The following is a 17,715-nucleotide window of genomic DNA, read 5'->3' as shown; positions in this document are numbered from 1 at the left end:
ATACTGTTATCTTCAAAGTGGTTACTCAGGTAATCAGATTGAGGTTGTAAGATTGATCAAACAATTAAATATTAACTGTTCCTTTCAATAAACCAATAGAAATTAGTAGTATAATTACCTTAGCTACCTTGTGTATGTATATACATTTTTCTCCTTCTTTCTTTTCCCTCATCCCAGTTCTTCTTTCCTCTTCAGTAGTTTTTTTCCCTTTCACAATATCTATTTTACCTTTCATATTTTGTTTTCTCTTTCAAATTCTTACACTAAGGAGGCAATATGATGTTTACACATGCAAGTCTGATTTATTTCACTTATGAGTATGGTCTCCAGTTGCACCCATTTACCTATTATTTATTTTTTTTTCTAGATTTAAATTCCCATGTGGTGGGAGAAGTGGTAGGCATGTTGGTGGGGAATAAGGGATTAATGAAGTGACTACCTACAGATATAAAGGTGTTTCTAGCTTTCAAATCCATTGTTTTTGTACCCCTCTCGTTGTATTTATTTTCTTGCTAGAGGAATTGATCACCTGTGGGGTTGCCTCACCTTTAACTCTCTAGATATGAAATAGTTCTGCTGACAGGCTCAAACTTTTTGCTATCTCTGACAAATAGCTCTGTGAACTATTTATGAAATAAGGGAAAAAATGGTTCAAAAATAGTTATAATCTACCTTTCTCCCAGGTCTTGTACTTCACCTTCTTTTCTACTTATAGTGGAGCAAATGACAGCTAAGGAAGGAAATGGAATCCCTTATTTGTAGATGTCACTGCGTGTCATCATTTCCCTTGCTTACAGTTGGTGACAGACTGATACAGAATGCTATAATCCTGTACCCCTTTTGGTTCTTGAAATATTCATGTTCCCCTTAAACGAGCTCTTGTCCTCTGTCTTCAAAAGTATTGAAGCATCTGTGGCTTTCAAGTCTCTTTTTTCATTGGTGTCAAAGGAATCTCTAGAGGACAACTCTGAAAAAAAGATTCTGAGCAGAAGAGGCAGGAAAAAATTGGTAAGGTCAGTTTGGTAAAGATGGACCTCAGTAGGCAGCACTTACTGAGCTCTTACTATGCACTAAGCATTGCATTAATCACTTACGTGCATTATTTCATGTAGGAATCGCAACGTTGTGGTGGGGTAGATCTTGTTATTACCTTTGGTTTTTAGCATTTTTAAGTAGTACATGTTTGCAATACACAATGAATACATTCATCACAGGGAGCTGGTACATGTACACATCTCAACTTCGTCGTTTCTATTTTCTCTTCCCCATCCTTTCCCCGCCATCCATAAATCCCCTTCCCATCTGCAAAAAGTCTACCTCCCTGTTTCCTATAATCTATGTTTTATATTGCTCTTCAAATTATTCATAATTTGGGTTTCTCATATGAGAGAAGCCATGTGATATTTAACCTTTGGTATCTGACTTATTTCACTTAGCATAATGATCTCAAGGTGCATTCATTTTTCTACAAGTGACTCAAATTTACCCTTCTTTCTGGCTGACTAGTACTTCATTGTGTTTATATACCACATTTTCTTCATCCATAAATCTGTTGATGGACATATATGCTCTTCTCGAGATTTAGCTACTGAGTTCTGCTGCTATAAACATAAGTATTTGTGCATCAATCTAATATGATGTCTTCAACTCTTTTGGGAAGATACTTGGAAGAGGTACAGCTGGTTCAAGTGGAATTTTATTTTTAGTTTTTTGAGGAAGCTCCATACTGATTTCCACAGTACTTGTACTAGTTCACATTCCCAGAAACAGTGTAGAAGGGTTTCTTTTCCCCCATGACCTCACCAACCTTTCTTGTTTTTTGAGTTCTTGGTGATAGCCATTCTTTTTGGAGTAAGATGGAATCTCAGTGCTGTTTTAATTTGCATTTCTCCAATGCACACAGATGCTGAACATTTTTTTCAGGTACTTATTGGTCACCATACTTCTTTTAAGAAGTGTTTATTCATTTTAATGGCCCATTTTTTGATTGGGACTTTTATTGGCGGGAACCTTATATTTTGCATCCTTTATGTACACATTAGTCTTTGATTCAAAGAATAGCTGGAAAAAATTTTTTGCCCTTCTGTAGGTTCTTACTTCACTCTGTTGGTTGGTCCTTTGCTGTGTAGAAGAGTTTTAATTTGAAATAATCCTATCTGTTGATTCTTGTGTTATTTCTTGTGCTCTTAGTGTTTTGCTTAGAAAATCTTTGCCTATCCCTATGTCTTCAAGTGTTTTAAATATTTTATCTTCCAGCAGATTTAGTGTTTCTGTTTTCCTATTTAGGTCTTTCATCCATTTTTATTTTATTTTAGTGCAGGGTGAGAGCTGTAGATCTAGATTAATTCTTCTGTGTTGGATAACCAATTTTCCCTGAATGATTTTTTAAAGAGACTGTCTTTTCTCCAGCATACATTCTTGAACTTTTGCCAAAGATTGAATGGCTAAATGTTCCTGGGGTTGTTTCTGCATCCTCTATTATGTTCCATTAGTCTACTTGTCTGTTTTTGTGTGAGTACTATGCTGTTTTTGTCACTGTAGCTTTTATAACAATTTGAAATCTAGGCTTGTGATTCTTTCTAATTTGCTATTGTTGCTAAAGATTGCTTTTGCTGTTCTGAGTCTCTTTTCTTTCATATAAATATTTGGATTGTTTCTTCTAGTCCTGTAAAGAATGCTGTTGGTATTTTGATTGGAATTTCATTAAATGTATGTATCAGTTTTGGTAATATGGGCATTTTGACTCTATGGACTATATCAGGAACAGTGGATGTCTTCTCAATTCTGATGTTCTCTTCAATCTCTTTTCTCAGGATGCTATTGTTTTTATTACAGAGGTCTTTCACTTCCTTGATTAGTTTGATTTTGAGGTACTTAATTTTTTGCAGCTGTTGTGACTGGGATTGTTTTTCTAATTTCTTTCTCAATGTGTTCTTTATTGGTTTACAGGAACTACACTGATTTTTGTACATTTATGCTCTATCCTCCTACATTACTGAATTTGGTTCTTACTTCTATGGTAGGAGCTTCTTGGTGGAGTTTTTTTGGGGTGTTTCTATGTAAAAGATCATGTCATTTGCAAATAAGAAAAGTTTGACTTCTTGTTTTCCTATTTGTTTCTCTTATTTCCTTCTCTTGCCTGATTGCTCTGGCTAATGATTCTAGTATTAGTAATGAATAAGGGTGGTGATAAAGAATACCTTTGTCTTGTTTCTGATTTTTAGAGGAAAAGCATTGAGTTTTTTTTATCATTTAGTGTGATATTAGCCGTGGGTTTTCACAAATGGCTTTTAGCAGATTGAAATAAGATTCTTTTATACTTATTTTCTTCGGGGTACCTTTTTTTGTCTTTTTTGAGACAGGGTCTCGCTATGCAGTTCAGGCTGACCTTGAGCTCACTTTGTAGCCCAGGCTGCCCTCGGACTCACAGCGATCTTCCTTCCTGCCTCAGCGTTCCGAGTGCTGGGATTACAGGAATGTACCACCCGCTCGGCCTCTTCAGGGTGTTTATCATGAATGGATATTGGATTTTGTCAAAGACTTTTCCATGTCAATTGAGATGATTATGTGATCCTCATTCTTGCTTCTCATTCTCAATAACACCCTGAAAATGACTAAAAGTTATGCAGGCTGCATCTAATAGCTGATGATGACTAAAAGAATCCCGTTATCAGAATTATAAGAAGAAAGGAATAAACAGAAGATGACTGAAAGGGTATAAAAATTTATTCACTGAAATCATAGCAGAAAACTTTCCAAATCTAGGGAAAGAATTCAAGTACAAGAGATAAAGCAAACCTCAAATAGCCACAATCAGAAAAGAACCTCTCTACAACACGTAATAATAAAAATTCCAGAAACTAAACAAAAGAGAATACTAAAAGCTGTTAGAGAAAAGCAGCAAGTTACTTATCAAGGCAAGCTTATTAGAATTATGATAGATTTCTCAGCACAAGCCTCAAAGGGCAGGAGATCTTGGAGTGAAGTTTGTCAAGCTCTGAAAAAAAAAAATCTTCAACCCAGATGTTTATATCCTGCAAAATTAGCCTTCAAAATTGTTGGAGAAGTAGGTTTTCAGTAACAAAGAAATCCAAAAAAAAATACATGATCACTAAATCAGCATTGCATAAAATATTCAAGGGAATATTATCATTATTTTATGGGTGAAAAAATTTACATACAGAGAATTTAAATCACATACATGTCAAAGATGACAGAACTAGTAAGTAGTGATGCTACAACTGGAGCCTAAGGAGTTTGACTCCAATTTTTTTTTTTTTTTGTCTTTTTGAGACAGGGTCTCGCTATGCAGTTCAGGCTGGCCCTGAGCTCACTTTGTAGTCCAGGCTGGTCTCGAACTTGCAAGGATCCTCCTGCCTCAGCCTCCCGAGTGCTGGGATTACAGGCGTGCGCCACCTTGCTTGGAATCACTATGCTGTTTTGCTAGAGGTCTGTGAGTGGTTCAGATCTGGGGAATCTGAATGAACTATGTCCCAGGCTAAAGACATTTTACCTATGGTCTGAGATAGTTCTTATCCACTCTGGCAGTAGGGATATATCCTAGAGACTTCCTAGTGCCACATAGACCCACTGAATTACAAATTAGCACCTCCAAACTTGGGCTAGAGCACAGCTGACTGGTCTCTCAGACGATGAGCAGGGAGTTCCAAATTTACCCCTTAGCCAATACAGCAACACAGCTTTGGACAGGCAAATGCAGTCTTAAGAGCTCAAGCTAGTCCAAAGTAACAACAGGGTAATTTGAAAGATGACTCACGAACTGAAACAGGAAATGTGTCTCAAGGTGTATTTAAAGAGGCAGGCACATTTGGGAGTGGTTTAGCTAGTCCTTTTCAGGTAGGTATTATTATACATGCCAAATTTATTCTTTGTTTATTCAGGAGTCCACTTATTCACTTATTGGCACCTTTCCGGTGCAATACTTCAAGAGCTGTGGACCAGGAATTACAAATGTTTCTATAAGAAGCTAGATAGTACACATTTTAGGCTTTTGAGAGCCACTGTTCCATCTACTTAACTATGCCACTGTATCAGGAAAACAGCCATAAACAATACAGAAATGAGTGGTTGTGGCTAAGTTCCAATATCATTTCATACATGGTCACTGAAATGTGGATTTCATATAATTTTATGTCATGAAATATTATTTTTCTTTTGCTGTTTTAACCATTTAAAAATGCGAAAACAAAATGTTCTGAGTTTATAGGGTGTGCAAAACCAGTGAGGATCCAGGCTTGGCCCAGGGACCCTAGATATCTGACCCTGTCCGTTAGTATCCAGTGCATATCTCAGAGTGCTAACTCTCTCTGAAAGCAGCTTGCATACTGGCAGAATTGTATTCATTGAAAATGAAAACAGATAAGAACAAAATAGTGCAAATGGTGACAGTATTTCCTATCACTTAGCTACTCCTTCCCAATTTCACTGTTCTTTGTTTTCTTCTGCTAGGTTGTTTGGATGGGGCTGAATGTTTTTCTATTTGTGCAAACCTTCCTGAAATATGAGAAGTCTGACAAGTTCCACTACACAAGAGAAATTCTTGGGGTGAGTATTGCAATTATGATATGGAGAATCAATCTCTCTCTCTCCACCCCCCCACCTCAGACAGGATCTCGCTAAACTGCCTGGGCTAGCCTTGAAATTACGGTCCTCTTGCCCTAACTTCTTGAGTAGCCAGACTTAGAAATGTGTGTCACTGCTCTTGACTTCTTCTTTTACTTTTCTTAATTTCTGATTCTAGCTCCCTTGTAATGCATCACTCTGATTTCCTCTGTGGATAATATTGCCAGAAAAATATAAGATTCTCACTTACATTTGAATTTTTGATCAAGAATCAAATCATTTTTGATATAAGTATGTTCCAAATATTGCATGGAACATAGGGATAGAAACAAGTTATTTTTTAAAATCTGAAGTCCAAATTTAGCTGTCCATCTTGTATTTTTAGTTAGTAAATCTGGCAACTCTATTGAGGGACCATTCCCCTGGCTGCCTAAGAAAAACACGCAATAAAGAAAACTATTAGGCAGTGATTTTCAAACTGGTTTCCAAAAATGCAGGTGCTTCAACAGGATGTGATAAGAAGGCAGTGTTCCTGCCTCTGCCCCTACTTCAGCCAGAACAGCCTTTTGCTGGTTTATAGACTTCCGCTTACAATTTTAAGAGTTTGAGGGGGAAGAAGGAAGAAAGAAAAACCCAAGACAATGTGAAAACCCCTGCTGTGGACTAATGTCACCTCTCTATCAAATAGAAAAAAAATACTTAATGGAGTCTGGGGTGTGGGTGTTGCTGAGAACTGAAGGCCTACAGAAAAAGGCCAGGCATGGTAGCACACACTGGTAACCCTAGCATTTGGGGAGGTTGAGGAGGAGGATTGCAAGTTTAAACCTGCCTGGGCAAATTAACAAGACCCTGTCTCAAAATAAAAATAAAAAAGAGCTGGGGATGTAACTCAATAAGAAATCCCTGAGTTCAATCCCCAGTACCCCCCTCCCCATACACACACACAGAGGAGCAGCAACCCTGTAGAAATATGAGGTCAGGTCAAGGTAACAGAATGAAAGATGGGGTAGTTGTGGATCAAATACAGAAACAGAAGCCAAGAGAGAGGTGGGTTGAGCACATGGGTGTGGAGGCAAACGTGGAGGTGAGGCTGGTTTTATCCGAGGCTGATACACCTGGGGCCTCCGTGGTTAGAAGAGAAAACCTGACTTCCATCTCTAGTATTATCCAGTAACAAGGAAGGGGTTTGTTTAACTCACTTTGAATTTAACAATGCTTTTTTTTCCTTGAATATCTTTCCACGAAGATCCCCTCAATGTACCTATTTAAAGACAGCTTGTTCTTTAAAATATCTTTCTTTTCTCTACATAATCAAAGGTTCCGTGTTGAGATCACAACAAATTTAAATGTTCTGTTCCTGGCTTATTTCACCCTGCTGTTTTCCATTTTAAATATTCGTCACTGGTCTTACTTCAGAAACTGAAACTCAGAAGGAAGTGCTAATTTGTTTTAAAAATAGATTTATAATTAAGGGAATGATGCAATAATTATGACTAGTTATTAAGAACTTGATTACTTCATGACCGAAAAATCAGTAGCAGAACAATGAATCATACTGATATCCTGCAAATGTTTCCTTTTTAAAGCTCTATTTTTTGGAAAAGAAATTAATTGTAAATAAGCTCTCTTCAAAGAGATTAAGTCATAAAGAAGTGTAGGAGCAGTTATACAATCAAAATAGGTAAATTCTGGAAATTGGGAATCCCCCTCCCCACAACAAAGTTCATAGTTAAAACATTTACCATTGCACCACCGCATACTGAGCAGAATAAGTAAGGTAATGGATATGTTATTTATCTTGCCTTGATCATTTTACAATGTATCCATATATCAAACCATTACATTCTACATATAAATATATATGTGATTTTTATGTCAAGTATACCTTAATAAAGCTGAGGAGAGGAGAGAAGCACACATGTTAATATGTCATAAATTGTATATTTAATGTGCCATAGTTGATTTAACCATTCCATAAGGTATTTCTTAAGTTTATGGTCTCTCTGGGAGAATACAGAAAGCAATTTGATTCACCTTGAACCAAGACAAGGAAGTAGCAGAGGAAGGAGTTTAAATCCATAGTCAATGAAACATTGACAGCAGCATTTTAATTATAACATTAGTGAGAGCTGATATATAGAAATGGATATTCAGTGGGATATTGTAAATGTGCTACAGTGGGGAAAAAGGATTTTCTTTAAAAACAAGTTATTCCATACAGATAGCTACCACAGAATATGGAACTGTGAAATCATACTTCTGTATTTTCAACGCACTTGCCAATTTTAGCTTTAAGAAACCTCTGTGACTCAGAGAAGCAAGCTGTGAGGACCAATGAGGAAACGTAGGATTTCAGAGATGAACAGAGAAAATTTATTCTGAAATGGAACAGGCTGTCTCTACCAAAAACAGTCAGAGTGTGACTCAGCAGAGGAAGAAAACATGGGTCATGTGGAAAAGCTAGAAATGGAAAACAGGAGGGCAGCTCTTGTACGCTACCTGGCCTTCATTTTAAGCCACTATGGATATTAAGCAGATCTTGACCTGACATATCAAACTGATGGCACGCTGTTCTAGGTTTAGGTGTTACGAAAAAAGCTTTTGTGCCTTAAAGACTATTGGAAAAAGACTGAAAAATTATTAACTCTCACCCATACTCCTCTTTTTAGCAAATCTTTGTGAGACACATATGTAAGGCTGGCCAGTCAGATGAAGTGGAACAAAAATTGCCTGGCTGCCGCCATCACCCCCAGTATAACTACAAAATTGTCATATTCTGTCACATACAGTCCCAAGTACATGAGCAGACTCAGAGGCCGCTTGTGCAGAACTGAGAAGTCAGGTGCACTTGTGATGGAGTTGAACATATTTTGTCTAACCTCTACCTAGTCAAGCCAGTTTCTGGGCTGACTATTTCTGTAAAGCCCCTATCTCTTATCTCCTTTTCTAACCATTTCTACTGATATAGATCAGGCTGTTCTTGATTTATGCCGCTGGTCACCCAAGAAAATCAGCCTGAAAATCTCTTAGTTTCTTCCTCCTCAAGTTTAGCGGGTAGCTCAGAGATAAAATGCTAGTGCAGCATTTGGGAGGCTCTCAGTTCAATCCTCAGCACTGTACAAAAGAAAAATAAAAAACAGTTCTCCTAGTTCTTGCCTAAGCCTCACCCAATTTTTAAAGATATTTTAAAGACATTTCAGTAATTAAACTTCTTATTTTTGTTATGCAATTGTTTCATGCTTATCATTTCAACATGAGAACATGCAGGAACGAGGACAACATTGTTACCACCTGAAATTATAAATTTAAATATGAAGTTTATTTAAAATTTATATAAAAGTATATATGATCCTCAAGGTTGCTTTAAGAATAATAACATCAAATAATAACATCAAATAATAATTAATATCAAATAATATCATTATTAAGTGTATTAAATAAAAAAGCTCATTGCAATATATTACACCCATATAGTGTATTTGCTAGCATGAAGTAATTAAATCACCTTATTTCATATTAATAAATACATAGTTAAACATTACCAAGCCATTGTCATAGGAATTTCATGGTTCAGTATCAAAATCAGCACATTTGCTGCCTGCTTGCAAACAAGGAGACTGGCCTAATGGTACTAACTACTGAGAGAGGGACGGGGGAAGAAGCTATAACTCTGTCCATACGCGAGCCTCAGACAAGCGGACTGGGCCAGCGCTTAACTGCTAGATGGTAAGATGAGTCTCTTCTCTGCTGTAGATGACATTAGCCGTGGCCCGAGCCTCTGCTCGCTGCTTGAACTTTAACAGCATGTTGATCCTGATTCCTGTGTGTCGAAATCTGCTGTCCTTCCTCAGAGGCACCTGCTCAGTGAGTCCCAGCTACTCCTTTGCCACTTTTCATATTAATCACGATAGCCTCAGTAGGACTGCTCAAGTCCCTAAGCATGGAAACCAGAGATTTCCATTGGTGATTAAGGGGGTGAGAAAGGATTGCTGGATATTGGCATGTATCTAAGACTTGTTGGTTATGTGTTAGTGAATTTCACGAGGCTGATTGGTGACACCTGACATTGATCACTTTATATTTGTAGTTTTGCAGTCGCACACTGAGGAAGCCATTGGATCACAATCTCACCTTCCATAAGCTGGTGGCATACGCAATCTGCATATTCACAGGTAACTTAGGCAAACCATGAAATTGTGTACCGCAGGGCATTCACAATTTCATTTCATCCACCCATGTATATAAACATTCAAAGCATATTGAGCACCTGACACTACTTGTCAAGCGCTGCTGTAGTCCCTTATTCATGGTGCTTACATTTTATTCCTTCGGGAACTGAGTGGGTATAAAAAAAGACCTTGGATTGTTCTGCATTATTGGGACCTTGCTACGGATTCAGCATTCTCCTAGACACTAATGTCCTATTTTGGTGGGGCATGCCGGCCATAATGTTCCTGAGACAGCTGGGTGTTTTTTCTTTCTTTCTGTTTAGCCGTTCACATCATTGCACACTTGTTTAACTTTGAACGCTACAGCAGAAGCCAACAAGAGACAGATGTATCCCTTTCCTCCACTCTCTCCAATCTACCTCATCATGAGAAACATGGAGGGTCTTGGCTAAATCCCATCCGGTCCCCAGACACGGTGAGTTGGCTCAGTGGCAAAGTATCTGGGATTTGGTCCTGAGCAAGAAAATCGTGGTATCCTTCTTGCACATTGTCTCAGGTTGGCATTTCTCCTTTTACAGACAGTGATGTATGTAACATTCACCAGCATTGCTGGTCTCACTGGAGTGCTTGGCACACTAGCCTTGATTCTCATGGTAACTTCAGCTATGGAGTTTATTCGAAGGCATTATTTTGAGCTCTTCTGGTTTACCCACCACCTTTTTGTCATCTATATGCTCTGCTTGGCACTTCATGGCATTGGGTAAGGTCTTCAAACCCTCATTCTCATGCGCCCGCAGCAGACATTGCAGGATCCTTTACCCGCAAACTGCCCTTCCTTCTGTTTCAGTGGAATTGTCCGTGGTCAAACGGAGGACAGCATGGCTGAGAGTCATCCACACAACTGTGCACAATCTTTTGAGAAGTGGGAAGATCCTGACTCTGACTGCAGGTACCCTCAATTTGAGGGGAATCCCCCTGAGGTAAAAACCCTATGGACAAGGATATGGTCTTGTTAGAGTTGGTTACTGTTATTATTGTTACTCGTGCACTCTTATCGTTAGCTTAGCCCTGTGCTGGATACTGTGAAGGATAAACACAAGGTTCTGAACTTCATGGAACATCCAACATCACCACCAACAGGAGATTTTGAAAAGAGACCAATGGTTGCGTTAGTAGCCCCTTGGGTCTACATGCTCAGGTTCATTTACTCACTGCTAACCAAATCAAAGGAGGCCATAGATTTTTGGTGAAAAGGAAAAAGGGACTTATTCAAAGCTAGCTCTGAGGAGATGAACAGACCTCATTTGCTTCAAATTATCATCTCCTCATGTCCAGGTGTACAAGGGTCTTTTATATTAAGCAACAGATAGGGGCTGGGGATTTAGCTCAGTGGCAAAAGCGCCTGCCTGGCAAGTGCAAGGTCGTGAGTTCGGTTCCCGGTACCGGAGAAAAACCAAAAAAAAAATATATATATATATATTAAGCAACAGAGGAAGGGGAAGTGCAGTGAGACAGTACCCATCTCCAGGCTTGCTACCAGGCCCCCAGCCTCCTGGGACCAGCATCAGCATGTGCTTTTTTGTTTTTACTTTCTTAAATCTGGGCAGAGGAGAGGGTATTGGTTATGTGCTGGGAAGGAAGAGGTTTGGAGAAACCACTTGTATCTGAAAGATAAAAAGAATCTAACTTCTAAAGTTCCATTTGGTTGTGCTGGTTATGATAACAACTACTTGTTATGTGATGTTCTGAAAAGGTGATAGTGATAACTCACATTATGAGAGCTGTGTAATATGGATTATCTCATTAATGTATAGCAATAACTTCTGAGATGCATACTACTTTTGCTTCCCTTTTGGGGCAAAGGAAGTAGGATTCTAAGAGATTAAGTAAACTCATAGTAAGTGAGTACTGGGCTTTGAATTCAAGCCCAGGCCTTTCAGAGTCCTACTTTTGACCATAGTTCAGTTGTGAAAGCCCAAGCAAATTTTCTTGGCCAAAAAACGAAAGCACTCTTAAAGTGGGGTTTCTGTGGTGTATAACATGCTTATTGAAAACTATTATTAGATAGTGGAAGGTTAAGAAATGGAGTTCTAGGGAATTTACAACACTCCAGGGTATTATGTTTTACCTTTGATTGCTCATAAAATAGGTGATATTGAGGAATAAATGAAAGGGAAATTTGGCTTCTATTGCCTCAAGAATGATTAAATTCTTTAATCAGGTGTAGGAGTAAGAATAATAGTTGAGCTTTCATCTAGAAAAAGAAAAAAAAAATCTAAAACAAAAAATTCCCAGGTTGGCCATGGTAGTGCATGCCTGTAATCCCAGTACTCAGGAGGCTGAGGCAGGAGGATTGCTGTGAGTTCAAGGCCAGCCTGTGCTACACAGTGAGATCTAGCCAGCTTGAACTGAGCAAGAAAACCCCATCTCCAAAACAAAACAAAACAAAACGAACGACAAATTGTTAAGTAGAAAAAATTTTACAACTCACAGACAATGGACTAATTTCCTAATAATAGAAACCAATAAGAAAAGCCTAATGACCTAATAGAAAAAGATGAAGAAGACATGAACAAAATAATAACAAAATAGTCATATCTTAGTCTTAAATATATGAAATACTAAGTAATCTTATTCATGAACTCATAAGACATGCAAAATAAAACTGCAAGACTTTTAATACACTTAATAGATTAGTAACCATCAAAAAGTCAGCTAAGTGCCCTCGTGCATTTCCGATGAGAACATAAACCTTTGCAGCTGTCTGTAGAAGGTGGTTTGGCAGCTTCTATCAAACTCTAGAACTCTACTTCCAAGAGTTTATTTTACAAATATACTTGTGTGTATGTTAACTATATGTGTTAGATTTTTCATTGCATATTGCTCGATAAAACAACAAAATAAAAGAAACAAGTCCAGTAGTTGGAGACTAGTTAAATTATGGGACTTTCATATAATGGAACATTTAGCAGCCAGTAAAAAGAAAGAGACAGCTCTCTAAGTACTAATAAGGTCATTCAGTTTCCAAGATGTTAAATGTGAAAGGGCAAGGTAGTGTGTATTGTCTACCTTCAGTTGGCTGAAAAAGATCACTTAAATGGATATTCTCCAGAAAATTCACACAATAATAATGCTGACTGCTTGTAGGGAATTGGAGAGGAGGAGTGTAAGGGAGTTTTACGTTTCACCGTATACTGCTTTGTACTTTGGAATTTTGTATCATGTACAGTCAGTCACATGTGATTAACAACAAGGTTATGTTCTGAGAAATGCGTGATTTCATCATTAGATGACCATCAGACAGTGTCATTACACAAACTAAGGTGGCTATGACATCATTAGGTGGCATATTCTTATGGTACCATTGTCACACATTTAGTCTGTTGTTGACAGAAAAATATCATTATCCAGTGCATGACTGAACACTTACCTATTTAAAAAGTAATTTGTAGCTCAATGGCAGAGTAAATGCTTAGCACGACCAAGGCCCTGGGTTAGATCCTTAGAGCCAATAGTAGATACTACTACTACTACTACTATGATTACTACTATTAATAATAATAGTGTAACTTTGAAAGAGCATAGCTGGCATATGTTAATGGAATATTTTATTTCTAAAATCAGAGGAAATCATAAGATTGCAGCTAAGACCTTTTGTATTGTCTAACTAGTATAGAGAACTTTAAACTGGGTGTGGTGGTGCAAACCTGTAATCCGAGCAGTCTGAGAGGGTAAAACAGGAGAATTACAAAACCAAGCAAAGCCTGGGCAATTTAGGGCCTGAGTGAGGTCCTACTGCAAAATAAAAATACAAAAGTGCTGGGAATGTAGCTCTGTGTGAAGGCCCTGGTTTTCATCCCCAGTACTACAAAACAAAATAAAGAAACAAAACCCTCAACAACAGTAACAAAGACTTTAAAGACCCATCTAAGTCGCATTAAGTTTCCTAGCTAGGATGGTGAATACTCTGTCTTATCTTGCACACCAGCTTCCATTTTTCTCCCCATCTATTACTCGAGGTAAATTAGACTTGGCCTATTTACGGCTAAAAACTCAACGGTTGCTTTGATTGATCACATAATATTTTAAGGAAGTGAATACTTCAGTGTTTCCATCTGAGCATACTGCTTTATTTTTTCCATACACATTTAAAAAATAGTCTCTCCACATTCCCCTAGTTTAAAAAAATAGAAAATAATGCACATTTACTGCAGAAAGTTTAGAATGTACAGAAAAATACTTAGAAATAAATTAAAACTGTAGAGATCTACCACCTAGAGATGGTGGATCTCTAGGTGGATGCTTTGTGTGCTGACAAATGCTTTTCTGGGACATTTGTTTGAAAACAGTTGTATATATCTTATTTTAGGATTTGAGATTTATTAGTAAGTTTGCAATACATAATGATTATATTCCTCTTGGGGTGCTGGTACACGTACATAACACATCTTAATTCTTTTTTCATCCTTTGCTCCCCCTCCCTTTGCCCTCCATCTCTTTTTTTTTTTTTTTTTTTTTTTTGAGGCAGGGTCTCACTACGCAGTTCAGTCTGGCCTTGAGCTCACTTTGTAGCCCAGGCTGGTCTTGAACTTACAACGATCCTCCTGCCTCAGCCTCCCGAGTGCTGCTGGGATTATAGGTGTGAGCCACCATGCCCAGCTGTCCCCTCTATCTCTTGGTCCTGTTCCCTTTTGCAGAAGATCTGTCTCTCTATTTCCCATTACCTACCTTTTATTTCTCTCTTTATTTTGATATATAATTTTTTGTCATTGCTTTTCTTAGTAAATATTGTGACCATTGCTACAGTCATGTGCTGTGTGCACAACTTAGCAATTTTTCATTTCTTACAAGTGAAATTTCAGGGCCAAAGAGAGAGAGCACTTTTGAGACTGTTCAGGGACATTGCCAAATTATCCTCTAGAAATATGCTGCAAGTTTGTACATTCATCACATGTCCATTTCCACGAATCCCAGTTATTTCTGGCCCTCTAGTTATACCTTGGTACTAGACTGTTTTGAAATTCGTGCAATTTGGTGCTCAGTACATTCTGATATGAAAGTTTTGTCCCAGTGCTCATTGTTTGTTTGGTACTTGATGCACAAGCTACAGCCTGTGAGTGCCCATTGCCTGGAGACTCACTGTCCTTCCCAGTCGCAACACTTTGTTTGGTACTTGGTGTTTGGTACTCTCAGTGCCTCTTGGAGCCAGTTAATGATGAGTGCCTAGGTACCACTGTATTGCTTAAAGTTCTTTTTGAATTTGAGAAATGAAAATGCTTTCCTGTTTTAATATTCATTTCTCTATTTCTGAGGCCAATATTTTCCACATTGTTATTAGTCATTTAAGTATTTTTTCTTAATGTATTATGATCCAATTGGGAACTTTATCCCAAATAAGATATAGCGTCAAATTGTATAATGCCCACTCTCAGTTCCTCTAGCCCTATCTCTGCTCTTTCCTCCCCTAGAGATACCCCAGGGAGTTTTTTGCCTGAAAGAGAAGAAGAGACTTCATACAGTTCTAGTGTCTATCACACTTGAGCAGCTATACAAGAAAGGACATGACTTACTAAAAGTATATTTTATAGATTCTCTGCATATAGACCACTGAAAGGCATTGAGGGGTAGTAAAAAATGCAGACAAGACAAAAACATATTACTGTGCTAAGTGATTTGAGCACCTAAGAAAAAAGGTGTTGGGTCAAGTATGAAGTTTTATATAGTTATTCCTAAGTGCCATCAGCCACATACTTCTTTGTGTTAGTTTGTTTTGTCTTTGATCATCTGATTTTATTTACCTTCTCTGTTGGTTTCTCAGATTGAACAACTTGTCCTGAAAGGTAGCCTTAGATTTTTAAAATTAAATTTTATATATAATTTTAAATATATGTGTGTGCATATATTACAATGTATTTTATTTCTGTCCTTTGCTTTTGCTTCTTGGTCAGATTTATAAATTTTCAGGGAATGATCTGTTTATGAGTAACACGTGAGCAAACAAAACAATTGTAGTATATTCATTTCCATTTCTGTCCTCAAGATTTGATGAACTCAGTGGCTTAATAATGATACACATCAGAGAACTTCATAGATATTTATTAAATGAACGAATGAACTGCTACATAAACAAGTCATAAATAAGAGATTCATGGGTAACCTTGTTCTTTACTTCATCTCTGTGCAGTCTTGGCAGTGGATCCTTGCACCAGTGATTCTCTATATGTTTGAAAGGACCCTCCGGTTTCTTCGCGCCCAGCAGAGGGTTCTGATTACCAAGGTAAAGAAATATGAATTTTCCTCTTTCTGTGATAAAAATTTTGTTCTACCTGAGTACAGAACCACATTGTCATGATGTTACCCTGAAAGAAATAAAAAGGAACTTGTGGGGGAGCATACTTTAGTTTCTTTGGTGCTGAACAGAACTCTGCGAGAGAGGCATTTGCAGAAATTGCCTGGATGGTTCTATGTTGGGGAATGCAAACAGGTGCACCAGGCCAGGTTTAACCCATGGATATTGATATCTCCTATCTACCTGTCTGTCTGTCTATGTATCTATCTATATCTTTTCATGGCACCTTGGACGGATATATTTTGTTTAGCCTGCACAATGTTTATTAAAAAGTTGATCTGGGATTGGGGGTATAGCTCAGTGTTAAAGCACTTGTGCCTAGCATGTACTAGCTCTTGGGTTCAATATCTAAAGCAGAAAAATAAAGTTGAACTGGTTGCAAACATTTTAAAATATGAATGGAAATTTTCACATTTTTTTAAAAAAGAAGAAGAAATGCCTTGCTTTTCTTGAAGAATCATGAAACCTGGTAACAGAGTCACAGTTCCATATGGCAAACACTGTCTAGAGCTAAGTGCTGCTGGGCCCTTTAGAAAGAACTTGGCCTCACTGTTTACCACTGTCACTAGCCCTCCAGGTTTACTCATTTACTTTAAATGCCTGTTCTTGTTATCAAGTGAGTTTGGTCTATGTGTTTCATTCACAGGTCATCATGCACCCATCCAGAGTTTTGGAATTACAGATGAACAAGCAGGGCTTTAGCATGGAAGTAGGACAGTATATCTTTGTTAAGTGCCCCTCAATCTCTCTCCTGGAGTGGCACCCCTTTACTCTGACCTCTGCTCCGGAGGAAGATTTCTTCTCTATTCATGTCCGAGCAGCAGGGGACTGGACAGAAAGTCTCATAGAAGCATTTGAACAGCAGCATTCACCAGTTCCCAGGTAGGTCCTTAAGGCCAGCAGAGATTCAGACCAGGATGAAAAATGATAGGAAAGAGAAAATAATTCCTTGTTGAAGCTCAAGTCTGGTAAAGTAGACTATAATTAAAATAAATAGATATAAGTCAGCTATGGGAATAATTATGAAGTCAGCTATGGAAATCATTATGTTTCTGGGAGAATGTTGGGGGTTGGGGGTAGAGGCGAGATTTCAGTTGTGTGTTCTCTTTTGTCTTCTGCTAGGATTGTGGTGGATGGTCCTTTTGGCACAGTTAGTGAGGATGTTTTCCAGTATGAAGTGGCTGTGCTGGTTGGGGCAGGAATTGGGGTCACCCCCTTTGCTTCCATCTTGAAATCTATCTGGTATAAATTCCAGCATGCAGACCACAACCTCAAAATACAGAAGGTACATTATCACATTTTGCTATTCATCTGGCCTGGGCCTGACAGGTCTAGTTCCTTCATAGGCAAAGGTCTTCACAGTTCATAAAAGGATGAACTCTCTTTGGGGTTATGAATGAGTGATTTCTTTTCTTTACCAGAAAAATCTTCTACATATTCATGATAAGAGCAAGGTCTTCTTTTTAATTTGGAGTTTAAAATGATACTGAACTAAAGATGACCTTGGAGGGTTCTTTCTATAACAGAAATTGTCAGAACCCTGGGTATTTATGCTGCCTAACACCTCTCACTCTAGGCTTGATCAACAAATAGAGAAAAAAAATTATATAACTA

General features: G+C 38.0%; 1 protein-coding gene across 1 annotated transcript in view; it reads left to right on the top strand.

Moving 5' to 3' along the window:
* Nox1 (NADPH oxidase 1) overlaps nucleotides 1-17,715 on the top strand; it is a 46,218-nt gene that overhangs the window by 24,801 nt on the left and 3,702 nt on the right. Inside the window, exons 2-10 of the mRNA XM_013505850.1 lie at nucleotides 5,470-5,565; nucleotides 9,337-9,447; nucleotides 9,671-9,755; nucleotides 10,076-10,227; nucleotides 10,331-10,512; nucleotides 10,600-10,732; nucleotides 15,937-16,029; nucleotides 16,748-16,983; nucleotides 17,224-17,386. Coding sequence (XP_013361304.1) covers nucleotides 5,470-5,565; nucleotides 9,337-9,447; nucleotides 9,671-9,755; nucleotides 10,076-10,227; nucleotides 10,331-10,512; nucleotides 10,600-10,732; nucleotides 15,937-16,029; nucleotides 16,748-16,983; nucleotides 17,224-17,386 — 1,251 coding nt within the window. The remainder of the gene's footprint in view (nucleotides 1-5,469; nucleotides 5,566-9,336; nucleotides 9,448-9,670; nucleotides 9,756-10,075; nucleotides 10,228-10,330; nucleotides 10,513-10,599; nucleotides 10,733-15,936; nucleotides 16,030-16,747; nucleotides 16,984-17,223; nucleotides 17,387-17,715) is intronic.

Source organism: Chinchilla lanigera, unplaced genomic scaffold (assembly GCF_000276665.1).
Source record: "Chinchilla lanigera isolate Chin_1 unplaced genomic scaffold, ChiLan1.0 scaffold00102, whole genome shotgun sequence".
Classification (NCBI taxonomy): Eukaryota; Metazoa; Chordata; class Mammalia; order Rodentia; family Chinchillidae; genus Chinchilla; species Chinchilla lanigera.
Note: the sequence above shows the minus strand (reverse complement) of the source record. Positions and strands in the feature narration are given on the sequence as shown.